This window comes from Mesocricetus auratus, unplaced genomic scaffold, assembly GCF_017639785.1.
Source record: "Mesocricetus auratus isolate SY011 unplaced genomic scaffold, BCM_Maur_2.0 Super-Scaffold_100714, whole genome shotgun sequence".
NCBI lineage: Eukaryota > Metazoa > Chordata > Mammalia > Rodentia > Cricetidae > Mesocricetus > Mesocricetus auratus.
This window is the reverse complement of record NW_024429270.1, coordinates 326,602-353,267: the sequence shown is the minus strand read 5'-3', so window position 1 is coordinate 353,267 and position 26,666 is coordinate 326,602. Positions and strand designations below refer to the sequence as shown.

Below are 26,666 nucleotides of genomic sequence, written 5' to 3'. Positions count from 1 at the left end.
TGACCCTAGAACTGAAATTATAGATGGTTGTGAGCTGCCATGGGGGCGCTGGGAACTGAACTCAGGTCCTCTGCAAGCAATAACTAGTGCTCTTAACTACTGAGTCATTCCTTCAGTCCATGTCTTATTTTTCAGCACTGCCAATCCAATGGGGACTCTCCACTGCTTAAAACCTTCGGTGGCTCCCTAGTATCTGTAAGCAAAAATGAATGCCCTGCCCAAGCTCCCCTGCTATACTCTCCAGCTACACTTCAAACGGGTCCAAAGAAGCCCTCATCCTGGCTCTGGCTCTGTGTCTCTCCTGCCTGGGGCATGACAACTTTTCTCGGAGTAGCTCCATTGATGCCCTTAGGCATCCCTCGGGGAGAGCTGTCAGAGTTCAGAAGGGTCTTGTAGCCCCTTGTGGCACAGTTGGGAGTTACCAGAGCAGACTTTTCTGGGGCGTGAGGTAAACCTCTTTCTAGAAATGAAAGGCTCAAAAGCAGATGGCAAGCCAGGGCAGGGATGGCTGGGTTTCCAGTGTTTCGCAGATATGACATCTTCTCTAAGGAGAATGACAGGCCTTGACCCCACTGAGGTGACCCAAAGGGTCCAGCAGCCCCCAGCGCTGGCCTCTGTAGCATACCTCTTTCTTTTTCCATCTTTCAAACTCTCTTCCCTCTATCTTAATTTGTATCCCTGATGCCCTAACTCTGCCCATTCCCCAACCCCTGAACAAAAGTGGGATACAGTACCGGAAGCTCCTGGAGGTGTAGTGAGGGCCGAACGCCAGTAAGGGGGCTCCAGCCGGGAATTCTGGTTCACATCTGCCAGCTGGTGCATCCCTTGGAGGGAGAAGACACAGCTTGAGCCACGCCCATGGGACCCGGACACCCTCAGGACTTCCACATCTGCAGGCAGAACTGGAGGGGATCCTGGAGATTTGGCCCCAGCCAGGCCCCTCGTTGATTAGGTGGGGAGACAGACTCATGAAAGGGAAGCTAGAGCAGTGCACACCTCTCCAGGTCAACCCCAGCCAAGTAAGTGGACACAGAATGGAGTGCCTTCCCTGACCACCAACTTGACAGGACCGTACACCTGCCTCCCTGTTTCTCAATTCTTTTGCCCTCGGATCCCAGAGGACCTCCACAGGGATCTTAGTTGGGGGAACCAAGAGCATCTATTCTAGGGCTAGCCTGGCTTCAGATTGCCTGGCACGTTAGCTGCAGCGAGGTCACTGCCCAGCTGGCCCCTCCTTAGGCCCAGCTCTGAGGACAGCCTCTGCCCCAGGGTTCAAGGCCATGATGCATGTTGCCACTAGAGGGCAGCTGGGAGCACTTGTGAAGTGCTAAATTGGTTTATTTTAAAGAGTTAACCTGGCTTCTCAGGGGCTTACAGATTAGAGCAGCTGTTCCAGAGACCACACCAGACCTGGGGTGTCGTTCCTGGGCACGGGTGTGTGTGTCAGGGTGGAGACGGGGCATCCACAGGAAGTGGGAATCAGAGCCGCAGGGAAGCCCAGGTCTCCCCTCCTCACCTGCCAGTGCCAGCTCCTTGAAGGAGGATGTGGTCACTCTCAAGGCTGAAAGTGAAGAGGAGACAGCTGGTTGAGAAGAGGCGAAGTGCCCGCTCCCCAGAAGGGCTTAGGGACCTGGAGTTGGCCTGCCACCCAGGGGATATAGCAACAATGGATCAACAACAGCTATGGTTATCCAAGACTCTCGCTGGGCTCGTGGCACGCTATTTCAGCGCCCCCTTGTGGCGAGCCAGGAGAGGACGCAGGTTCGGCGTTCTATCCAAACAAGGACTTTAAGGCCCCAATAATGTTAAGGACTTGCAAGAAGCCGCACAGCTTTGTCCACCTGCCGCCACATCTTTATCCTTAGGGTCAGGGGAGGATGGACAGCAGAGCGCCCCTAAAACTACAGGTTTCTGCATGGAGGGATCCAGGCTGTGAGGTGGCTGCTGCCTTCCCTTCCAGTGTCACCAGTTCTGGAGATGCCACAGTCAGGCTAGTCACTGAGCCCCAAAGGCCACCAACCAGCTCCCAGCTTGCTTAGGAGTGTCTAAGGACAGTCTAGTGAGTTGAAAGACTTTTGTCCCAAGGAGAACTTGGAGAAATTGAATTGCTTCTGTGACCATGAGGGCCATGCTTTTCAATCCTTCCCTTGATCATTCCCTCCCTCCCTCCCTCCCTCCCTCCCTCCCTCCCTCCCTCCCTCCTTCTCTCCCTCCCTCCCTTGATCCTTCCCTCTCTCCCTCCCTGTCTCCCTCCCTCCCTCCCTTGATCATTCCCTCCCTCCCTCCCCTCCTCCCTCCCTCCCTGGCTCACTCCTTTGTTCATTCCATGAACTCCTTGCACATGCTCACTGTACCTGGCATCATCTAAGACCCCAAAGATGACCCAGGTGCCCCCCTTAAAGAGGGGCCTCAGCAGGAGCTGATGAACGGAGGGGGAGGAGAGGGACAGGGCGGTCACTCACCTGACATCTAGGTGGAACACCCACTGAACGGAAGGCATGCATTCGATCAAGCCAAACACAGCATCCAGGGACACGCCATTCCTGCTAAGGCTGGAGATCACACAGGAGACAATGGTGAAGCCACCGAGGACTCAGACATGCCCTCTGAATGTCAGAGCACAGGGCCAGGGATGGGAGTGTCTCTGACAGCAGATGACAGACCCTGCTGAGCTCCAGGTGACCAGTGAGGAACCCTCCAACTTCACTGCATCTAGACAGGAAGGAACTTGCTCAGGTGGCAAGCTGTACTGGTGACAGAGCTAAGATCGGAACTCAGAGTTCCCTTGAATTCTTCTTCGACATCCAATAAAGGAAGGGTAAGATAAAAATGGGCAGGAGACTCCCATCCTGAAACAAGAACAACAATTTCTTTTCTCTCATAGTCTCTGTCCACCTATCGTGTGTTTTTTATTTGCCATGTAATGTCCCACTGGGACCCAGGGTGCCTCACGGGTACCTTGTCACCTTGTCTTAAGGACACCTGTAAGAATCTGCCAGCAAATTCAATCTGCATGTCACTGTCTGCAAAGGAAAGGCCCCCTACCTGCCTGTAAGGGGCCCCCAGATTTTCCCCCACCCCCTAGGATCAGAGGTGACCTTTTTTTCTCAGCCAGACTCCTCAGAACACAGCTTTCTAGTAAAAAAGACCCTGGGGTTATACTCGGGGGAGCTACCCCTGATTCTTATGCATTTACTGATGCTGCTGTAACTTCCCAAGGCCAAACAGTGCTTAGCAGCACAGACAGCCAGAACCCAGGGCCCCCAGCAGGAAAGTGGTTGGCTGCAGGCAGAATGTGGGGGGATCCTGACTTGTTGCCAAGGTCTTCCTCCCACGCTGGGTGCCTCCCACCTCCCTAACAGGTCGTCAGAGCTCCCGGGCTGCCCTAGACATCCTGCCTGGTGTCTTCTCCAGCACAAGTCCTCCCCGTCCACTTAGGCCAAGTTTCATCGAGCTGCCCCTCTTTCTGAAACCGGGGACTGGAAAGACTTCTGGCAGCTGTTCATCCCTCAGTGTTTCCTCAAGCTTCCACTATGCTTCCCATAGAAACCCACGACGCCCAGCCCAGGTGCCGTGTGAGCCCGTGGAGAGACACGGGGGCTGCTTGAGAAGGCCTGGGGCCGAAGCCAGAGCACTGAGCTCTGTGAAGTGAGTCAGCGCTCAGTCGAGCCTGGTGAGCAGAGCACCTGTTGGGCCCTTGTTGATGGTTCCCGTGTGGTGCTGGAGGAAGGCGGTTCATGTGCACTACCTGGTGACATCGTTACCACTGGTGACATCTTTACTGCACCCTCCCCACTGATGGCAACCCAGAGGCCTGGGGGCGGGGTGGTTAGTGCTTACTTACTTCAAAGACTGTAGGGGACCCAGTCCTGGGAGCAGCTGGGCTAGCAGGGCCACCCCTTTGTCCCCCAGGGAGTTGTCCGATAGGCTGGAAGGAAAGGAGAAGAGGTTAGTGGAGGATGGAGTGGGTTCTGCTTTTGTAGCAGTGTGGTTGTCCAGCTGCCCCTGGGACCGGGGACCCCAGTGGAAGCACTAAGCTAAGACTTTGCACATCACACACGGGGCACGTCACTCCCCCCAGTGACCTTCCGGCATGGCTGCAAAGGTTACCAATGTGGGATGTGTACTTGGAAAGAAAGTCACTCTCCCCCCCTCCCCGCCCCTATCAGGTCTCTGATGCTAGTAGAGGAAGGTAAGGACCAAACGCTTCAAAACAGAACAGGGAAATCTGCACTCCATCACCAAGCAGCCTCTACTGTCCCCACCACTGCCTTCCTGGATGCAGATACTCACTCGAGATGATCCAGGTGGTGGAGCTGGAAGTTGGCTCTCAGTGCCCCGCAGAGCCTCTCTGTGTGCTTGGCCAGGAAGCCACAGTGTGTCAGCCTGCAAGGAGCCAGACCCGCAGCCCTGCAGTGACCTCTAGACACTGTGCCCAGGGGAGAGCTGCCCCCACCCACCCCAGAGCCAGCAGAGAGGCCAGTGAGCAGCAGTGAGAGGTTGTGGAACATGGCATTAAGTCAGACAGGAGACTGACACAGGGAAGTCATGCCTCAGACAGCACAGAGGGCCGGGGCTGAGAGGGAGAGAGAGACAGAGAGGCAAGTGGAGATAGCGCTAGAGACCGTAGACACAGAGACAGACAAGTAGAGACAGCAAGAGGGTTAGTTAGAGACAGGCTGAGGCAGAGACAAAGAGACACAGGGAGACAGGGAGGGACCGAGAAGGATGGATAAGGAGAAACAGTGACAGAGGTAGAAAGCAAATGGACAAATGAGGAGAGATAAGACCAAATGCCCTAGGAAAGAAACCAACTCTGAATGAGACTGGCAGACAGGTAGGCAAAAGGGAGACAGGGTTGGTGGGAACACACAGGGCCGAGGAGCCCAGGCAGAGGCCCAGCATCGGGGATCAGTGGTTCTTGGCTCTTCCTTTCTCTGTTCAGTCTCCGCAGCCCGGGGTTCAGGGAGCTATGGAGTGGGGCCGCCTAGACAGTGGGAGGTGGCTGAGGGGAGGGCTATGCAGGGAACAAGATGCTGCCAGGCCATCCTCGGCAGAGCAGGTTGTGGTGTCCTCCAGCAAGCTTATGAGACAGGCTTGAGGCGAGGAGACTATTACCATACCTGATCCTTCGAGAGCTCTGGGATGTCTCAGAGGCCACAGGAGATGCAAAGCTGGTGAGTGGTACAGCACTGTAGGATACACAGCAAGGCCAGACTGAGCATCTTGCCTCTGGCTCCATCCCCAAACTCACTGTCCCATTTCGTCTCTGTGCTTAGCCAGGCTCAGCGGGACATTAGCTTGGTGCGTGGCCTGGGACTGGCCTCTCTGGGACTAATTTGGTATACTCGAGTTGTCTCAGTCTAGCACTAGATACACACATAAGGAAATGTTCAATGCACCCTGGTTGTCGTCACCATTAATATCATTGTCATCACCATCATCGGAGATAGAAGAGAGGGCAGCTCTCCTCCCATCAGCCTTCCAAACTCAGACCCCTGCCATAGCTTGTGGGTGGACGCCCACGGCACAGAGCTAAGCCTCTAGATAAGTCCTGGAAGTCACTTGAGGGAGAGAGGCAAACATCCCTTTAATGGTCCTTGTGTCAAATGAAGATAGAAGCTCTGGCCATATCAGAGCTCTGGGCCGGGCTACTTTCCATATTTAGGCCCCAAACCCAAGTTTCCCCATGAACAATTGTCTGTCTATCCCAGCTAGACAATAACTATCTAGCTATCCCTGGGGTACCAGCCAGGTCCTAGTCTGCCCTCTGCTTCTTCCTCATCAGCCTCATGTCTCCAGCCAAGGCTGCTCATGGCCTGAGCCCTGGTGGATTCTTTTTCACTTTCTGAGACAGGGTCTCCTGTGTGATTTGTGCAGTGCTGGGAACTGAGCCCAGGGTCTCATGCAATATCAGACACTCTACTACCCAAGCTACACTTCCAGCCCCACTTTATGAGCTCTTGTCAAGGTCTCCCTGGGCCAAGGGGGTCGCAGTCCCATCCCAGAGAGGAGTGTGGGGACACTGGGTCCTTACCTCCGGCGGCTCCTCTCCTGCTTCCTTGGCTCCTGGGCAAATGTGAGTACCACAGTGTTGCTTTGCAGGCTGTGGACAAGAGTTGAGCAAGGGGCAGAGGTTACGGCCCTTGTCTAACCCTGACCTGGTGGAACCAAGACACCACACCTGCCCAAGCTGAGCCCCCTCCTGTGACCTCCTCTGAGGCTTTGCGGTGTGAAACCTTCCTGCTACACAGACTGCAGATTCTCCCTGCTCTGGTTCGTGCCTCAAACTATAGTACGCCCCCTCTGCCTGCTCTGGTGGAGTAGGGTGGCGGGTTTCCTCTGATGCCTGGAGCACTTTGGGATGTGGGTGCTGTCTCCCATGGCATCTCAGAGATCACAGTGAATGAGGACCCTAATCTACCTTGTGAGAGATGTAGGCCCCCCCTCAGCCCTTTGGGGGAGCATGAAATAGAGATGTCCATGCAGCTGAGAACCAGGACCAAGGCTTGACGCAAAGCAGGGACGGCACTGGCTTTCATTCAATGTGTCCTCGGTTCTTCACATCGATAGGGATAGAACTGAGGTTGGACCAGAGGGGCAGGAAGTCACTTGTCACTTGGACATTGTTCTCAAGAGGAGCTGGGAAGGGACTGAAGGAAGCTGGAAGGGGCAGGGCCCAGCCTGATCCCGCAGTTCCTGGGGGCACAGAGGGTCCTGCGTAGTTTGTATCAAATGAAGCAGGGAGCTGGAGGGTTGTCCCCCATTTTGTGATGCTGCCACTCCCAGCTGGCCCCACCAGCTCCAGGCAGCTCTCCACAGGAGACCCACAGCCCTGGCAGAGGCTGCACTGTTGTGATAGCAAGACAGCGGTCAGGCAGCGTCTTCTAGGGGTCCCTAAGGCACGAGGCCAGAACAATGTGGGGAGCTTCAGAAAGTGTGCTGATCGGCCTTGAACTCAGAGGAAGGGCAGTGTCCCGTGGGTGCCCACCTGATGTGCAGCTCTTGCAGGGTCCCACAAGTGCTCACGGCTCTCACCACATAGGTCACCCCCGTCTTAGAGAGGCCGTTGTCACTGAGGCTGCAGAGAGGAGAGGGTGTCAGTGTCGGCAGGCAGACAGCTCCTGCCTCCTCGAGGCGACTTGAAAGTTGTTGGCTGTCATGGGTCCCCAAGTAGGGTCCTTCAAGGAGTTCTGGCCATGTGAGTCAAGGGATACATGTCACCCCCACCCCTGCCAAATACACATACTCAGAGAATCAACCTCTCTGGTTTAATCTACCAGCACTGCCTCTGGGTTCTCCTGTCTCTGAGCACCAGCTTTGTGGTATGTGATGCGACTGCAGTCTATGGAGGGCTGACTAGTAGGTTCTATACCAAAGGTTTTAGGCATACGTAGTCTCGTTTAACTCCATTTTACAAATGGAGAAACTGAGGCCCAGAGACATTCTATTGCTTTTCCGGGGTTTCAACGTGACACAGTTAGCGCCGAAGCCCAAACCACTTTCCCCAACCTCTCCACTCCTCACCCAACCCAAATGACCCTAAGATGTAACACAACCCACCGAATACCATCTCTGCCCCAGACCCGCACCATTGGACACCCTGCTTTCCTGGGTCACCACTTCAACAACTTATGCCTACACCTAACCAAACACACCTCTTTGTGCCCTAAAGCCTTGACCCAGTGGCAGGGTACCCACCCACTCAGTACCGCGGCTCTGGCCCAGTGCAAGGCTCCAACCTCCACACATGAGACCCTGTCTCAGAGCTGTGGCGGGGGCTACCTGGCATGTGAGCCGGACGTGCCATGGACATGCTGTCCGTGTGCAAGGAGTTAGACAGTGATGCTACTAATGGATCAGGGCAGAGGCAAGAACGAAGTATGGTCAACAGCCCAGCTTAGCTGGAGAGAGGAAGCTGGGCAGATCAGTGCTACTATTGCTGACTGTGGACACGGAGAATGGGGGCAGGCAGGGACCAGATGGACTCTCCATGGCTCCTCTTGTTACCCAGCAGTGGGGTGTGCAACTCACTCCAGTTTCTGGGCAATTTGCAGCTGGGAAGCAGCCTCTGCCACAAGTCGACAGCCTTCGTCTTCCAGACGGTTTCCTGAAAGACTAAGATGGAGGCAACGGGGAAACACTCTCACAATCCCTCTCCAGCTTTAGTCAGGGAAGCATTCCACAACTTATTTATTTATTGTTTATTTATTGCTTTTTGAGACAGGGTTTTTCTGTGTAGCTTTGGATCCTGACCTGGAACTCACTCTGTAGACCAGGTTGGCCTCGAACTCACAGAGATCCGCCGGCCTCTGCTTCCTGAGTGCTGGGATTAAAGGTGTGTGCCACTGCCTGGCAGTAAACTTTATAATAACTAAAGGGGACAGGCTTCCAGCTCCATGTGTAGCTGTACTCTACACTTGTGGCATGTTTCATACTCACAATCTACAAAGCAGAGACTAGTATCGTCATCTTACTACCAAGTAAAACGAGGCACAGAGTCCTTAAGGGGCCCGCTCAAGGGTGGGCTTGGCTTTGAACCCAGACAGTCTGACCGGAAGGTACCACCTGCGCCTGTTCCTGTAAGCTGCAACACGCATAAATGTGTCTTGTGATAATCTCCCTAATTCCAGGATATCTGACACAGTGTAGGTCCAGGGAGGCTTTCTTGTTTTTGTTTGTTTGTTTTTTAACTACTTGCTGGAAATCCCAGGACTTTCATAGGTAAGTGGTTGGGGAGAGATTTGGGAAGATTGTCTCTAGTAGTGGGAATAGCATACTCAAAGACCCTGTGGTATAGCACATGCCAGCATCCGGAGGAAGCCAGTGTGTTTAGACTGGAAACTGAATTAGGCTAACAGGGTGAAAGGGGCTGAGGAGGTTGGGGCAGGCTTCTGGGTCCCACAAGGATTTGAGGATTTGGGCTTTACTCTGAGTAGAGGGAGGGAGTGAAGGCCATAGGCAGTGGTGAACACAGTCTACCAGGCCAGGAAGAGAATGCTCTGCTGGAAGCTGGGAAAATCGTGAAGCAGAAGCTAATGGGGTCACGAGGTGAAAGGTGGGGGTTCTAGCAGAGGAGAGTATGAAGAGTCTGGAGAAGACGCAGACTTGAGACTAAGTTGGACTGGTAACAAAGGTGAGTGAGGTAGCTGGGAAGGTGTTATTCATCTAACTAGTGGGGTGGGGTTGTGTTGCCAGTGAGAGCGCTGGGAAGGGACAGGCTCAGTGTTAGAGATACTCCATGCCTTCTTCTTAAGTTTTGTTATGTAAATGTGTGTGTGTCTGTCTGTGGGAAGGTTCTGGGTCCCTGCAACTGGAGTTATAGGCACTTGCAAACTGCCTACATGGGTGCTGGAAACTGAAGCCAGGTCTTCTGAAAGGGCAGCAAGCACTCAGGCCCTCAGCCATCTCTCCAGACCTTTTAATCATTTTTTACAGATTATGTTTATTTTTTGTAGTGGGGAGTGCATGTGAGGTCAAAGGACAACTGAGCCATCTTGCTGGTTCTCATTTGCTATGTTTTAACCTTGTCCCTGAGTCTTCTTATAAAACAAGGTAATGGACCAATGGCTGATTACATGGGCAACCCTCACCCTATGTAACACACTCTGAGGTGGGGCCAACTCATCTCTAAATACTTCACAGCACACACCATTTCTCTCTCTCTCTCTCTCTCTCTCTCTCTCTCTCTCTCTCTCTCTTTCTCTCTCTCTCTCTCACTCTTGATAGGATTTCTCTGTGTAGTCCTGGCTGTCCTGGGACTTGCTTTGTAGACCAGGCTGGGCTGGCCTGGAACTCAGAGATCCACCTGCCTCTCAAGTGCAGGGACTAAGGGCGTGTACCACCACTCCCGGGTGCACCCCACCATTCATCCTGTCTTCACATCCCTTAGAGGATTGTTGGTGGGGCTCCCTTCCAATCACTAGGAAATAACCACCACCAGTTCTTAAGCTCCACTCAGGAGCCAGACATCGTGGGAACTTCTTCAGCCTGTAAACAATGGGTCATCCCAAGTGCAGGAGGAGTCCTACTCTCCTGACGGCCATGGCAGTGGTGGCAGGACTCAAGAGGATGGGCTGGGAGCCTCAGGCCAGACTCTTCCTACCTGCATGATCTTGAGCAAATTTACCTCCGTGCCTTCATTCCCTTCTCTGTAAAATGTGGTTACGTCACAGCAAGAAGGTGATAAAACATGCCTCACAGCTCCTAGCTAAGCACTTGATTCAGGACATCGCTGCACGGTAACAGATGTTCTGACTGTTGGGATGTCCCCAGACTCTGGAGGAGTCAGCCAGCCATCACCACACCCCCACATGAAGACGGGGGGGGGCCTTGTTTGCCCTGCCCAGCCCCCTAGCTGTTCCTGTCCCAGGTCTCCCACTCTGTCCCCCGGTACTCACTCTACTTCCTCCAGCCGGGGGCCTTTCTGGAATAGCTCCACAAGGGCTTCTGCATCATGGACCCTGAGCTGACATTTCCGAAGCCTGGGGGGATAGGAATGGGGGATATGGAGGGGGGGATCATGGTCCTTCCCGTTCAGAGTCAGATGAGTCCTGAGGGCGCAGACCTGGATCTGTGTCCCTCTAGGAGTGGAGTGATCTTGTTCAAGAAACTTAGTCTATTTGTGAATTAATTTCTTCCTCTCCCAAACTGGAGTAATATGTGCCATTCATGAGGGTCCTAGAAGGCTTCCCATGAAGCACCAGCCACCTCCAGGACAGTGCCCCACATATAGAAAGGGTCTGTTTGGCTGGAGCTCCTGTGACAGTTGCTTATGCATGCCCTTTCCTGTCTTTCCATCTGCTTTTCCTGTATTCCTTCCTGCCTGTTCTTCCTCCACTGGGGAAGGACCTTCCTCCATTATCATTTTCGGAGGGCAGTAGGCCCTGCTGAGGTACCTGAGTTCTAGGCTTCGGCTCTGTCCTTCTTTCTTCGGGCTGTCTTTATCCTGTAGGTTTGGTGCTCTGAAAAGAACAGATTGCACACTAGTTTGGGCTCAGGAGCCAGACCTGATGGACTGGGCCTCTTCACTTGGCATCTGGGGTCTGAAGCCCTGCAGCACGTCTCATGGTGAGTTAGTTCCAAAGACGGCGCTGGAAGGCACTCAAGGCGCAGCTAGGAGAAGCAGCAGGGGCAAAGGGCTTGGGGCCCTTACTCAAATGTGCCCCCCCTCCCCGCCACCGTCTGTGGCTGTGCAGTTTTGGCAAGCCACATACCCTATCAGACTCTTCTATCTCCTAAGGTCACCATGACAAGCATCCCCTTGATGTGACCTTTGGTTCAGAAGACAGAGATCATGAACTGCCACAAGCAGGTCCAGGGAGAGGGGAGCTACAGCCCTTCCAGACTCTCACACAGGGAGAGGAGAGTGCCAGGGACTGCAGAGAATCCTGGGCTAATCGTCTAACAGAAGCTTCGCAATGACAGAAGTGCTCCTCCACTGTGACATTTGCCACGGGAACCACCCGTGGCCCCTGCTGAGTCCCGAAAGGGTGGAAACCGATAGACTGAAAGTTACTGCACTTACATCGTCACAGTGGCTGGGAATGGCCACGTTGGGTGTCAGAACTGGAGGCATGGGGAGGGCAGGGAGTGAGATTGACGCTGGGAGCTTAGTCAGGGAGCAGTGTGGGGAACCTGGGAAGAGCTTTTGCTCAGCGGGGAAACCTTTCATGTCTTTACCCACCCAGTGGGGGGGGGCATATGGAAATCCATGTGTGGCCAGCATCTGAGAGCTGGTGATATGCCAGCATTTGAAGCATGTTAGATGCATTTGCTCCCTCCATGCCCAAGGCAGCCCTGAGATGTAGGTACCACCACTGCCCTCTCCTCTATCTTTCTTTCAGTTAGGAGAATTTTTCAGATTCGGTGCATGGTATCTTGACATCCTCCCTACAGGCCTGGTTCACTCTGAGACTCTGGGGATGCTCCCTAGCCAGGGGTTGTATGTCCTCCAGACACATTCGAGGAAGGGAGGGCACTTTGCCAGCCCTGAACAGGAATTCACACTTGAGCTCTCACTAGGTTCTCACCCTCATCTCCCCAGCTTGGATCCTTTCTCAGGACTAGCTGGGGCCATGCCTCCCAAGCTACTTACTCTGATTGTTGCACAGCCGTTTCTGTGATTGGGGACAGAAGGAAGACGAAGTCAGATTCCCTAGAGGGTCAGACACAAAGACATGATATCCAGGAGCTGGAAGTCAGCACATGACCCCACTTGCCCAGCTGTCACCCACTCCTGCCCCAACCATCCAAGGGAAGTTTATTTATTTCCTGTCTGATAGAGAAACAGGAGAATGCAAAAGAATACCCCAGCACAGGCTGTAAGCCCTCTGCCACCCAGCAAGCCTGCTTAAGGTCAGAAAGATAAGGTGAGAGGGATCTTTATTTAGTTTTGTTTTGGTTCTGTTTTTTTGTTTTGTTTTTTGTTTTTGTTTTGTTTTAGCTGTCTAGTAAACCAGGCTGGCCTTGAACTCACTATGGATCTGAGGCTATCCTGGGATTCCTAATCCTCCTGAGTGCTGGTATTTCAGCTGTGGATCACCGTGCCCTCTGAGAGCGTTTCAAAATGAGAAATATAATTGTATTCAGATTAAGAAGGCTGTCGCCCAACCTGCAATGTGAGCCAATGAGGTAATACTGTTTCAGTACCATGGAGAGTGGCACATGGCTAATTATTCATTCGGCTACGCCCGTGCTCCATCCCTGCGTCTTTCCATCTACTTACTATTTATTAAGTGCCAGACCTGAGCAAGATTCTAGATGTGTATTAAGCCGACTCTGGCATGCACACATAGATCTTGGAAGCTAGGGACCTCCTCCTTTCCCATACCTCACTCCCCTACCCCTTTCCTTTCCCCCGAGAGTTTGAAGATCTGCTCACCTGACCTGCAGCTTTCTGACAGTAGGACACGTGATGGCCACCTTCACCGAGGACAGTAGAGTTGACACGGAGAAGTTGTTTCTGCTCAAGCTGCATGATTGTGGCATAGTGTCAGGGGTGGACGCCCTTGACATGGTCAGTCAGGAAAGAGGCTTGGCTGGGGGTAAAGATCACTTACTCAAGTTTCTGGAGCTTCGGCAGGCAAGGGAGCAGTTCCACAAGGCTCAGCACCTCTGGGTCCTTGAGCTGGTTGTCGTGCAAACTGCAGGGAGGCCAAGACCCAATCCCTCAGATGGGGGGATGGACACTAGGAAATCCTAGATGGGTCTTATGAAGTGAGGTGAGGTGAGCTAGTGGCATGCTCCCAGGGCTTAAGTGTACAATGTGCATGATTCCTGAGCTCGCCAATGTCCCAGGGGAAGACTGAAATCCCTCCGGGAGGCTGAAGACTCTATTTCCAGTATCAGCTCTGGCCACAGCTCCCCAGAGCCCAGGACAACCTCTCCAACCTCACTATCTCTACCTGGAACCCCAGCTGGAGGGACAGATAGATAAATGAAGTGCAAATTATTGAAAGCAACAGGGGGAATTAAAATAAATAAAAAGGGTGATGGGGGCCAAGATTAAGGTCACTCAATAACCAAGAACGTTTTAATAATATCAGTGACTTAAACCTTCATGCTAACCAGAGTGACCACTACCCAAAGGCACTCATCATCGGGAAGAGCAGGGACTGGCCAGCTTGTATTCCATCCTGTAAGTTCTGTATCCTTCCTGGTGAGCTTTTGTAGATTCGGGGACTGCCTTTCTGAATCTCAGGGAGGAACTATGTAAGACTCTAGTAGACCAAGGATTTTGCTGAGACTGTGTCTCCTAGCAATATCAGAATCTATACTCACAAAGTTTCACTAAACATGCACCTAACATGGGCAACATCAACAGACACGTTAAAGTGGCTGGGAGAAAGCCCATGACACCTCAACCATACACGAAGAATTATAGGCAACTGAATGCTAAGAGCAGGAGAAATAGTCTTCCCCAGGGAAGAGCATAGCAATTGGCTATCCAAATGCCAAATGGTCATCCCTGGAAACATACAGACAAGTAACATTATACAGCCTGAGTGGGTTATGTTTAGGAATATATATGTATATACACATATATGCATACAATAACCATTAATGAAAGAAGAGGTCATGTGCCTGAAAGAGATCAAGGAGGGAGAAATGATGTAATTATATTATAATCTCAAAAATAAAAGAAAATATACTTTTTTAAAAGACTGTTTCAGAGGGTCCCTAGACACTGCAATCCCTTTTCCTAGGGTCACAGAATGAGGGGAGGGAGCCCAAAACTCATGCTCCTCTCAGGTAACCCAAATGTGTGCTCTGCTGGGTTCAGGGAAGTGTACTTTTAGATTTGGCCCACCTCACTCTTGGACTGATATCTTTCTCTGGTGGTCCCTGACGGAGAATGCAAGTCCCAGGGGTGTCCTAAAACCTGGGAAGTGACCCTTCCCCCAGGCAAGGGAGCTGTCCTAGAAGTCACTCACCTGAGCTCCTCCAGCTGGGAACAGAGGGGCAAAGCCTGTACCAGGTGGCTGATGCCCCGGGCTGTGATCTTACTTCCTGTTAACCTACAGGGCAAGCAGAAATGGCAGATGAATGAGGATGGAGAAGGGGACTATCCAGGAGCCTGTACAGAACTAAGTAGGGAAAAGTGTGCCAGACATCCTTCTTGAGTATCTTGCTTGCAAGTCTTGGCTCACCCTAGCATCTTCAGGCTCCCCATAGTAGGCAAGCTTCTGCCCAGGGCTTCTGCAAAGGCATCCCCACACTTTCTGCTTTTAAAGCTGCAGGAGAGAAGCAAAACGAGTCAGTGCTGGGCAGGGCTTAGTGATTGACAGCACACCCTTGGCAGTATGCCCCATCATAGTAGCACGAATCGTCATTGTAGTTGTTGGAGTAGCAAGAAATACAGCTTACAGCATTGGTTCCTTTATCTGCCAAACCAGTTCTCCACTTCACTCATAGAAATACAGTCACATATAGTTTAAATCATGACAAGCAAACATCTGCAATGTGCATGCGTGCAAACTTACCACACGTGCGCATGAGACAGCCAGAGGTCTTTCTCTATCACTTTTTCGTTCATTTGTTTGTTTGTTTGTCTTTCACTGGTCCTGAGACTCACTCTATCCTAGGGCGGGCTGTTTGACAGTGAGCTCTGGGGATCCACTTGTCTCTTCCCCTCAGCTCTACTATTATAGGCATGAGAGGATACGCTCAGCTTTTATACGGGTGCTGGGAACGTGAACTCAGGTCCTATTGCTTTTACAACAAGCTCTCTTAGACTCTGACCTATCTCCCCAGACCCAAGATACTTTCCTTAGAAACAAAAAGAACAACAAAGCTAATTATCAAAATGGACAGAGACTTTTAGACTTTAGCAGAGGTATAATTTCACCTCACAAATTGGTCTTAAAAATTCAAGTTCATATCATTTCAAAAACAAGATCATCATTGTTCCGTAGTGTCTTTCTTTTTAAAAATGTTATCTGGTGTGATTTTTTTTAAGTTGTGGGGGCTTCTTCTACTTGATTATTTTGTTTCTATGTTGTTCATGTTTCTTTCTTGTATTTAGTGTTTCAAATATGGTTTGTATTAAAAGATTTAAAGTGATATAACTGTAATTCAGGGGGCTGGGCTGCCTTGTTACAATGTTAATATTATCTACTGAAAGTGTAAAGTGTTTTCATATGTAAATGAAACTTGGTGTTGATTTGAAGGAGGAGAAGAAGAAATGGAGTTCTAGCAGAAGTAGTTTACCAGCCAGAATTGACATTTCCAGCTCCTCTTGCAGCCCTGAGTGGCTGGCTGTGTGGCTATGTTCTCAGTGAAGCAATGTGACTAGAAGGGATGTGTCCTACTTCCGTGATGACCTTTAAACACATTCCTCCAAGGTCATCTTTTCCCTTCCTCCAAGTCAGGGCACAGGGACACCCAAGCTTCAGCATTGATCCTACAGCTAGGATGTCTGGAGGATGCTGTGGCCCCTGCATGACCGCATGGGGTAGAGCAAGCTTCCAACTTGGACCACTTACTTCTGACTTGTCCGTCACAGAGACAGAGACTCCAGCAGGGCTTGCCCCACTGTGTCTTGGGAAGCTTGCATGGGGACTACACCTTTGCTCTCTCTAGCTGATAGATACAGAGCCTTGGTCTGGACCAGATGCCGTGTGGAGAAGCCTGCTTGGGCACCATCCCATCTCATCCTCCCACGGCCCCCTGACTTGTGTACTCATTGCAGGTATGGAGAACCACCATCAAGGGAGGTAATACGTACCTCGGTTCAAGGTCAGACAGCCTTGAGCAGCACAGCCCAGATCTAACACTCCAGCCCCTGGCTGCCAGAGAGATATGAGAGTCAAGAAGCCACAGGCAAGAGAAAGTACACCTGGACTCCAGAGGCCTGATCAAGGCGTATGGCTGCCTCACCAGTGTTAGACACTAAATGAGCATGGAACGTCCTTTTTGGACCTGAATCCAGTCTGTCTGGCAGACTGGTTGACCTCCCTCTTTCCCAGAGCACAGTGCCCTCCTCCACCCTTCCCTAACCTCTCTTCTGACCTGACTCACCTGAGATTCTCAACCTGCCCACATCCTATCAAAGCCTCTGGGCAGCGGGGCTCCAGTGGGCAGCCATCAAAATCCAGATGGATGGGGGCAGCCCTGTGCTCCAAAACGTTGGCCAGCACAGCCAGGTCTTCATGGGTCAGTGGGAAATTGTGGAAGGAGAGTCGGAAGGGGAGGCTTTGGGCAGTGCACCTCGCCAGCTCTGGCTCCTGGGTCTCAGCCACACAGTGGTACAATTCTATCATCTTTGGCCCTGTAAGCCTTCGGTTAGCCAACTTCCTCAGCACCTGAACAACAGCAGCCTGCCTGGAGCCCACCCAGGCTTCATCCCGCTGAGCCAGGCGGCAAAGGAAAGCATGGCAGGTATGGGACGCCAGGCCTGCCAGGAATGTAGGGAGGTGGTCGGAAAGGCCCAGTCTAGATTTGGTCCGCAGTACCCAGTGGGAATTGAGGGTGACATAGTAGGTGAGTGTGTCTTTGTCTATTGTGTCGCTGGCCATCAGGTGCAGAGCAGCAAAGAACTCCTGCAGGCTGAGGTGGGTGAAGGCATAGCCTATTTCTTGTTGCTCAGGGCTGGTACGAATACAGAAGGAGGTCAGGAGGCTGTGGACAGCTCCAAAAGCCATCAGGGGAGGAGGGATGTCTTCCACGGAGAAGATGACCTTCCCAGTGTTCAGTCCCACAAAGGCCACTTTTCCAAGGCCCAACAAGGATGTGGCAGGCAGAGTCCCATTGTGGCTAAAAGTCTCCACCATCTGCAGGTACAGCTGGGTTACAGTGGGCAGGAGGGCCGTAGACTGGCCTGGAGGACTTCTGGGAAGCAGATGGCCGAGGCAGAAGCAGGCAACGTGGCATAGTGCAGGAACTCCACACATTCCCCGGAGACGGTCATTGGTTCTCATTTCTGCCAGGGCCAACTCCTGTGACAGCAGATCACTGAAGAAGTGGCTGATATATTTCTCCACCCGCAGCCCATCAAAGCCCCACATGTACACCATGGCTGCCTCTGTGGGCACACAGGCAGGCAGTTTCCCAGGACGAGAGGTGGCCATCACCCAGCAGCCTGGCAGGAGGGTCCCGCGGCAGAGGTCAGAGAAGAGGTTGAGGGCGGAGCCTGCATTGTCAGCGCCCTCGGAACTGGCACGGAGTGCCTCATCCAGCCCATCAAAGATCAGCAGGACTTGATGGGCATTCTCCTCCAGGTATTGAAAGACAGCATCTGGGTCTGACTCGGGGCTCAGATACAGATCAAAAAGGAGCTGGGGCAGCGTCAGCATATGTGTGACCATGTTGAGCCGGCGGAACTCAAAAAGGAAGAGAGCCTGGAAGTGGTCCAGCTGACCGTCAGCCCACCTCCAGCAGAGTCGGTGCGCCAGAGTGGTCTTGCCCATCCCAGCCTTTCCCAGAAGTACTGTCACTCGAAGTCCCTTGGGGGCCTTGACATTGAAGAGATCCTGGATGCTCACATCAATGTCGTCTGTTGCATCAGGGTCTCCTATAGTGGCTCCCTCCTGAGCATCCAAGGGTGCTGTAGCCCGGCTCCACTGTAGAATCGGGGGGATGTAGGCCTGCGGAGAGGCCTGAGTATGCCCTGCCCCCGGGCATTCACCACCATGGTACTGCCGGGCAGAGGTCTTTAGGAGCTTCAGATACTTCTTAGCCAGCTCTGCAAGGGACACAGCAGGGGCATGAAGACAGGAACTCTCACACTGGGTACATGTCCTGGGACCCCGTGATCAGGCTGCTACTGTCTTTATCCCCCAACTATGTGGGAATGGGGGTAAGTGTCAAGGGCACAATGGATGCTCTTAGGTCATCCATATTCCCAGAGGGAGTGGTTGCACAGCAACATAGGCTCCAACACCACTTACACAGGGAGGTGGGGATGGGCCCTTGGGTCACAACTTTCTCTTCCAGGACAATATAGGTGATATAGTTTTCAGTAAGCTAGTGGAGGTTGCTTGTTTTGCAACATCAATGGGGATCAGCTCTAAGACGGCAAAGGTAACTGCATCCTTCCCTTGAGAGTGGGCACCAACAAACTACAGGCTTTGTACCAGTCAACCAGATCGTGAGAACTGGGCTCCTGCTATGCCAAGTGTTACTTTCTTCCTTCCTGGGTCATTGGGAAGACTCAGCCCCCATCCCTACCCCAGAAAGGACTGAAGCGTGGTTTATTTTACAGATGTGAATTTTCTGGTTATGCTCATGATTCTTGGAGTGTATGTGCACGACAGGGCTGGGCCAGGACTATTCTGGACCACTGGTAGAAGACAGACAAAGTTTCACCTCTCCTCTTCCCCATGGCCTAGCCTCAGTGCCCTGTATCTCCACGAACCTCCTATCTGGGGGTTTTCCAAGGCACCTTTAATACCTCCATCCTCACTCATTCCCAACATGACCACTGAGGACCCAGGCCTGAGGTCACACTGGTTACCACCCTGATATTCCCACAATCTTGAGGACAGTTTGGAAGAGCTTCATTAACAAATGCCCTTGAGACACCCTGTCTCCTCCTCTGCTCCCTCAGGACTTCATTCTTTCTCTCCTGGAGACTTGGAAAACAAGTCACTGGGTCTCAGAAGATTTCAGTCAGGGACAAACCCAGAATCTGTCCGTGATCAACCTCAGGGCAGCCCAGTCTACTCCCATAACCCACCTAGTTGCTGTTTCCTGCAGTGCTTCCGACGAGGCGAGGACCCACAGCTCTGAGAAGGGCGCTTGATGCCTGGAAAGAGAGAAGTGGGGCATGGGGTAGAAAATGGGGACCCAGCCAGTACCTTTGGGGTGCTCTATTCCATAAGTGGGCCCAGGCAGAGAAGCATGAGACTCCCTGCGATTATGAGAAGGGCATTTCCATAGTTTCACCAGCTAGCTTTAGGCTCTGGGCCAGGATGAAGCAAGCAGACCCACAGCAGGGCATTCTAAGGGACAGGTTCTGGTGTGAAAGGGAAGCTTTCAGTTACTTGGCTGGGCCTGCCACTTGTCCTTGTGAATATGCATGATACCTGCCTTTCTGTAATTCCGCAGGGTTGGGAGGGGACAGGGACATGAGAACAGTCTCCCTGGGTGACACCTGACAGTGGATCTAGAGGACTAAGGTCAGCCACACCCAGTCTCTTCTGGGGATCCAAATTAGATCCCCAATAAAAGGCGGTGGGGCAGGCCTTGAAAGTCACAGAGAGGAAGGGAGTGGGACTTGGTCCATGTGCCGAGGAAGAAATAGTCACTAACCACCACTAGCTTAAGGTAAAGACTGAGCCCATCAGCTGGTACTCCAAGCCCTAACCCCAGTTCTCACCATGGTGCTGCAGAGGTCCGGGATGGCTGTCCTCACCATCTCCTATCTGCTTAGAGAATTCTGTAAGACAGAGCAGAGCACATGCCACTGGGGATGTGGGACACAGTGTCATAAGGGTATAGGGTGCCTGAGTACCTCTGAGTGGTGTCTGCTCTGGGAACAGCCGTAGGTTCCAGAGATACAGCTGGCACCTAGTCGTCTGACAGGGAAGCAGGTGGTGCACTCTGCATGCAGCAATGTGCAGAAGTACGCATGTGTACATATGCACACATCAGTGAGGATGCATGTCTGCACACACGTCTGTGTATGTATGTGTTCGCATGCATGTGGGATCTGTCTGCTCATGTGTGTATGACTATGCATCCCCATCTCCACACTGGTACAGTTCATGGTTGAGTTCCCACTTTCTATCCAAGGACTCCTTGTCCCTCATCAGTATCTTGTGCTCCTCCTCAGTGCTCTGCTCAAGAAGGTGCTGAACGGAATAGTCAACCTCCCTGCTCATTAGTAGGGGCTGAGGTCTCTGACTGCATTGCAGAGGGAACCCTCTTGGTTGCTGCAGGCATTTGGAATGCATGGCTCTTCTATGTCCCCTCGGTGTGACCGGATGGGTCATGGGTGCGGGGGGGGTGGGAGGGGAGGCTGAAGCTCTGTAGGTCACCAGGCTCCCATGTGGGCCCTTACCATCTTTTTGGCCCCAGATGCTCAGCAGTGGTACCTCCAGCTCGAGAGGCACATCAAGCTCCATGCACAGACTGTAGATGAAAGACTGCCATGTGGCCAGGCCCTGGGTGTACAGCCTTCTGAGCCGATGATGAATGACCTCAGTCTCGGGAGCCGTGTTGCTGCAGTCCAGGTCCATGGTAGGAAGGTAGAATCTAACCTTGGCACTCAGCCATTCTGAGTTTTTACTCAGCAGACTCACAAGCCAGGCCCACAGTTGGAGGCTCTCGGAGTCCATCAGAAGCCGGCCCTGTGGAGATGCGGGGGAAACAGGTGAGGGGGGGACAGGCAGGAGTAAGGGGTCTGTGATGATTTATGTCGAGTGTCAACCTGACATAATTGAGAATCATCTGGGAGATGGGCCTCTGAAGGGTCATCTGCTCTACGTGCGCTGACATGGGAGGAGCCATCTGGACTGTGGATGGAACACTTCCCTGGGCAAGGGATCCTGGGCTGTACAGCGTGAAGGGAGGGAGCCGAGCACTGGCATTAATCACTCTCTGCTCCCTGACAGTGGATGAGACCAGCAACTTCACTCTCCTGCTGCCCTGACTTCCCCACTTAATGGACTGTGAGCAAGAATGATGCTTTCTCTACTCCTAGTGCATTTTATCGCAGCAACAGACAAGTAACTGGATGTATCCACTCAGATCAGCTTCATCGATGGGCCTGCTTCTGTACCCTTCCCTGACCTGTAACCACACACACACACATACACACACACACACACACACACACACACACACACACACACACACACCCCTGCCAAACACACCAGTCTACCAGCTCTTCAAGGTATACAGGGCTCAAGGATGCTGTTTCCATGGACCATCTGTGCTGCTTTCGCGCTGGATTGATTTCATGACAGAGACATCTAGCCATCCGCTAATATTGTTTTTCCTTTCTGTCTTAGAACTATAACTCCAAACTATTCCCTGATTATGCGGAATAGACTTGGCGCCCTAGCCTCCCTAATAGTTAGACACAAGCACATCATGGGGGTGGGATGGGGGATGGTCAGTGGGATGCTATCTACCTTCCTTTGCTTCCTCCTGATGGCTGGAATGTTAACAGGGTGTCTAGACCTTGGGCAGCCATGTTGGGTCACAAGGTAGAAGTCAGTGCTGAGGAATGTGTGGGTAAAGTTGCTCACCTTCCCTGGACTCAGCGCCTTTAGCCCTCTGTTATATGACTAACAAATATATATTTTTTTGTTTTTTTTTGAGACGGGGTTTCTCTGTGGCTTTGGAGGCTGTCCTGGAACTAGCTCTTGTAGACCAGGCTGGTCTCTAACTCACAGAGATCCGCCTGCCTCTGCCTCCGGAGTGCTGGGATTAAAGGCGTGCACCACCACGCCCGGCTAAGAAATACATTTTTATTTGGTTCAAAATACCATCACTTAAGGAGTTCTGTGTATAGTCAACCCAAGTCTTGGCTACTACAGACTATCTGCTCACGCACTCTAATCTAATTCTCTCTCTCCAAAGATAAGAGCTTTGTTTTATATTTATGTGTATGTGTCTGTGTGACTGTATGTCACATGTACGTGGGCACCTGTGTGGGTTAGAAGAGGTCACTGGGTTCCCTGGAATTACAAGCAGTTCCAAGCTGCCTTATGTGGCTGTTGGGATCTAAACCCGTGACTTCTGGAAAAGCCGCAAGGACTGCTGAATTATCTCTCCTGTCCAAGTCTCCAGCTCTAGATGGGAGCATATGAAGAGCCTGCTGGGAAGAGTTCCAACAGAAGGCAAAGGGCTTTCACAAAGCAGAAGCCTAAAATAACGAGCCATGGTTTTGATCCAGTAATTCCACATGCAGTAGGAAGCCATCAAGGATACACAACTCTTTTTTTTATTACAAAACTGTTTATGGCACAATTATTTATAATAGTTACAAATCAAAAGCAACATGAATAGCAAACAATTGGAGGATGGGTTAAATAAATGGTGGTCTATATGTTGGAATACGCTATTTGGGGTATATTTCTCCATGAACACTTACATACTGTGTTAGGCATGGTATTCTATGGATTAGCTAATATAGGTTAGCTAATCCTCACATTTGCAGAGATATCACCTCTAGCTCTAGAAAGTGTGGGAGGTCCACCAGGAGCTGGCCTTGCTATACCCATTGTATACTCTGGACACTCAGCAGGGCTCCTTCCTGGCCCCTCTCCTCTGTTAGACTTCTAGCATTTGTGCTAGAGCTTACAAGTCATGCAATGTGCTCACATCCATGATCCTTAAGGTCTCGGACCACTGTCTCTGAAGGAGAGAAGCAAGTGTCCAAGGTCACACACATGGCAGATGCAGGATCAGAACTAAAAATTTTTTTGGCTCCCAGATCACCAAACTTCCAAAGCCTTGGAGCCTCAGGTACCATGAGACAAGGGCTTTGTGTGATTTTTGTGCTAGGGGTGTGTCCACAGGAGGGCGTGGCTTCCTTACTGGGCTTGGCTTATCCTCACATCAGCCTGACTTGGAGCCTTTGTTTTGCCAAAGGTGTCCCAGCTCTTGAGATGAGACACCAAGCTCTTTAAGCAAACATCACAGGGAGACAGGGCACATCCAGTCATTATAGACATAGTGACTTCTGTTGGAAGCAAACTCTGGGACATGATTTCAGCAAAAAGATCCATGACCCAGAGCCACGAGATGATTGCTGGCCTGGCTTACTACTAATTCTCCGTGGTAGGCCTTGGGGACATTTACAGATGCCCTTTGGTGGTATCACAGGAAACCATTCCTTTGCATTTGGATGTGGCTGTGAACTCCAGTTGTCTGGTAAAATTTGTTAAAAATGACATAGGTCACATTTGTGCAGATGCTTCAAGAGCCAATATGTGACTCACCCTGATCTCTGCTCCTTGTTCCGTTTCAGATCATGGGCAGTATGGACCAGAACTCCCCTCCATTCAAATGGCCAGAGAACAAGGGTGGGTGGTGCTGCTTTGGGGCAAACTATTTGTTACCACAGCAGAACCTAGCTGACACACTCACAGTGTGACTCCGGGTGAATGTGTGTTATTGACATGGACATGGGAAGCACCCCAATCCTGAGAAACGGAGAGGCTTCCCTCCTGATGGGAGTATGTGCGTTGTGAAAGCATGGACCCCAGTTTCCTCCTGGATGCTTACAGACTGACTGCACCCTACAGCGACCTCCTATTAAGACGAGCTAACTTCTCCTCCTTGTGCTATGCGTTATATACACAGCCAAGTTTCTGGATTGCATAGTAGGTGCCCTCCATCAGAGCAAGTGCAGCCCATCAGACCCCGACTTCTCTCTCTCTCTCTCTCTCTCTCTCTCTCTCTCTCTCTCTCTCTCTCTCTCTCTCTCTCTCTCTCTCTCTCTCTCTCTCTCTCTCCCTCCCTCTCTCTCTCTCTCTCTCTCTCTCTCTCTCTCTCTCTCTCTCTCTCTGTGTATGTGTATGTGTGTGTATGTGGTTTCTTCATTCCTGTGTTGCCCCAGGTTTCCAGGACTAAGCTGTGCAAGGCATGGTAAAATGTATGCCTCAGTCATACCATCTATAAATGGGTAGAATAGAAGCTCAAAGCTCTCTGAGATTTTCTGTACCAGGAAATTTTGTTCTCATGCTGAATAGTGTCCAAGGGCAAGTTTGTTGGGTCTGGATAACCCAGTTAAGACAGAAGCCAATACTCAACTCTCCCTGAGGATACTTGGTCAGGTGATACACTTGGTTAAGTGTTGTAAGAATGTTAATGTTCAGCCTTTGGTGGTGGTGTATGCCTTTAATCCCAGCACTTGGGAGGCAGAGGCAGGAGGATCTCTGAGTTCAAGGCCATCCTGGTCTACAGAGTGAGTTCCAGGACAGTCAGGGCTACACAGAGAAACCCTGTCTTGAAAAATCAAGCAAACAAAAAAGAAAATTAATGTTCCACAACTGGACAATATGTAGATAATGAGAAACATGGAATATTCTGTCTTAAATGGGATGTTACAATCAAACCTCTCCCCTCAAGGCTCAGGAATCTGTGCAACAGGGAGGTGGAAAGATGCCAGAGGTGACAATGACTCCAGTGTCTTTCAGACATGATAGGACTGGTACACGTATGAACTCACAGGGACTGTGGCAGCACTCACAGGGCCTGTGCAGGCTCAAGCCAGAGCAGGTCCCAGCACTGAGAGGAGAAGTGGACACAGGCTCTCATCCCTCACCAAGAAGCTGCCTCTAATTGATGTCACAGGGAAGCTCCTTGATGATGTTCCCCATCCCTGTGAATGGTGACCAAGGACAAGTTTGTTGGGTCTGGTTACTCAAGGTCAAGAATGATAACATGGGCTGCCATTAAGGGCCAAGGGTCCTGATGCCTGAGGCTAAGAAGCTATAACATTACTGAGAGCCAGGTGACACCTTCAGAACTGTCACACTGTCACCAACCCTAACTGCCACCAGCTGCTTCCGAGGGCTGGTGAGGGTTACACCAGCTGCTTAGAACCCAGCGACCAAGCCCAGAGCCAAAGCCTCTACTCCAAACACATTGAACGCTATGTCTCTGGCTTCTAACTCTCCAGTTCTCAGGGCTTGGAGCTGTAAGTTCTAAGTCTTTCAGATCTGCCCAGAGATCTTCAGCACTCTAGGGCCTGGGACTGCCTATAGCATCAGGACTATTAGCCCACTCTTGGTTACCATCCATGGTGGCAAAAGGGTACAGCTGACTGATGACACAGGGATGTGGATTGACAGTCTTGGCCACAGAAAAGGAGAGGAGGAGTGGATGGGAGGAGAAAGGAAAAGAGAGAAGAGGAAAAACACCTACCTGACTTCTTGGATCATGATAGATGGTCCTGTGTCCCCATATAGAGGGTCCCTGGAGTGTCTGGGCCTTGTCCTCTGACCTTCAGTTTATAGCCTGTTTCCATAGTGCTGGACCTAAATGGAGAGAGAGTCCACAAGAGTCTTTCACCCCAAAACCAATTGAATTCTTCCCAACCAAGTTCTATATGTCTCTAGGGTTGGCACATCCCAGTCTTCCTGGTGCCATCCTGCTTATCCAGGAACAGAGTGTACTTTCACGTTTTTTAATCATCGGAAAGTGCTGGGCGTGGTGATGCCATCCTAGCACTGGCAAGGTGAAAGCAACAGGCTCAGTTACACAGTGAGTTCAAGGTTATCCTGGGCTACAAAAGACTCAATCTAAAAGAAGAGCAGGTGGTGATACAAAGTTAATGTTCTCCCCAGTGCACATGGTACCGAGCAGACTCAGAGATGGGGCTACCGAGATTAAGGAAGATGAGAGGTGGATCTGCAAGTGTCCCTACAAGATGCAGGAAGCCACTGTCTCTTTCTTCCCCATGAAAACACAGCAAGTGGCTGGGAGCCCTCACTAGACAGCAGATGTGCTGGCATCCAGATCTGGGTTTTCCCAGCTTCTGAGAGTGTGAGCAACAGTTGACACCCAGACTATGATATTCTGTTACAGCCATATGAAGTGACTAAGACACACCTGCCTGTAACCACAGAAAGTAGAAGGGAAACATCTCCATGTTGACATCAGTCAGAAAGCAATGCCTCTTAAAGTCCATCTGGACACCCCAGAGACCTTAATGAGATGACAAGAACAGTCATTTGGAGGAAAAAAAATCAAGCAGGGCGTATGGCTATAGGATGTTAATATAACAGTGAGAGACATTTTCAGTTGGAATTGGGTAGTTGAGGGCTCAGGCTGCAGCTCGGAGTACAGCACTTAGGCATGTGTTTAGCAGACACAGGACTCTGGGGGTCAACTCACAGGAACACACATGAGAGAAAACTGAAGGCAATTTTTATCAAAAGACCATCTGGGGATAGGCAGGCAGGTATGTGGGGGAAGCTCTAAACATAGTAAAGCATCTTCTAGAGTGGCCACCACTGTAAGGAACTTGGGTTAAAGACAGAAAAAAATTGGCCAGATGAATGGAATAGAGACCAAATGAGCTCATATTCATTCAAAACTCACCAATCAATGGTATTTGCCACCACAGTCAATTAAAGAACAATTGCTTAAAAATTATTTTTTATTTACTTTTATGTAGTGTGTTGTTGGGGGAAGTCCTGTGCATTTGTCAATAAAGCACTGTCTGGCCAATAGGGAATCAAGATAGGAGGAACTAGGAGACCAGA

The 26,666-nt window shown here is 51.3% G+C and overlaps 1 protein-coding gene across 3 annotated transcripts in view; it reads right to left on the bottom strand.

The window, feature by feature from the left end:
• Nlrc5 (NLR family CARD domain containing 5) overlaps nucleotides 1-26,666 on the bottom strand; it is an 80,441-nt gene that overhangs the window by 32,776 nt on the left and 20,999 nt on the right. For 2 of the 3 annotated variants that reach the window (XM_013119508.3, XM_013119507.3), the window contains exons 3-23: nucleotides 25,324-25,436; nucleotides 20,504-20,792; nucleotides 19,820-19,879; nucleotides 19,178-19,246; nucleotides 16,522-18,184; nucleotides 14,652-14,735; nucleotides 14,436-14,519; nucleotides 13,062-13,145; nucleotides 12,884-12,973; nucleotides 12,098-12,157; nucleotides 10,899-10,964; nucleotides 10,401-10,484; nucleotides 8,035-8,118; nucleotides 6,992-7,081; nucleotides 6,038-6,106; nucleotides 5,124-5,192; nucleotides 4,294-4,386; nucleotides 3,845-3,928; nucleotides 2,463-2,552; nucleotides 1,517-1,561; nucleotides 735-824 (exon numbers count right to left, since the gene is read on the bottom strand). In XM_013119508.3, the coding sequence (XP_012974962.1) occupies nucleotides 735-824; nucleotides 1,517-1,561; nucleotides 2,463-2,552; nucleotides 3,845-3,928; nucleotides 4,294-4,386; nucleotides 5,124-5,192; nucleotides 6,038-6,106; nucleotides 6,992-7,081; nucleotides 8,035-8,118; nucleotides 10,401-10,484; nucleotides 10,899-10,964; nucleotides 12,098-12,157; nucleotides 12,884-12,973; nucleotides 13,062-13,145; nucleotides 14,436-14,519; nucleotides 14,652-14,735; nucleotides 16,522-18,184; nucleotides 19,178-19,246; nucleotides 19,820-19,879; nucleotides 20,504-20,780 (3,335 nt within the window). In that variant the 5' untranslated portion in view covers nucleotides 20,781-20,792; nucleotides 25,324-25,436. The remainder of the gene's footprint in view (nucleotides 1-734; nucleotides 825-1,516; nucleotides 1,562-2,462; nucleotides 2,553-3,844; nucleotides 3,929-4,293; nucleotides 4,387-5,123; nucleotides 5,193-6,037; nucleotides 6,107-6,991; nucleotides 7,082-8,034; nucleotides 8,119-10,400; nucleotides 10,485-10,898; nucleotides 10,965-12,097; nucleotides 12,158-12,883; nucleotides 12,974-13,061; nucleotides 13,146-14,435; nucleotides 14,520-14,651; nucleotides 14,736-16,521; nucleotides 18,185-19,177; nucleotides 19,247-19,819; nucleotides 19,880-20,503; nucleotides 20,793-25,323; nucleotides 25,437-26,666) is intronic. The other variant, XM_021232167.2, reaches the window with a different exon arrangement.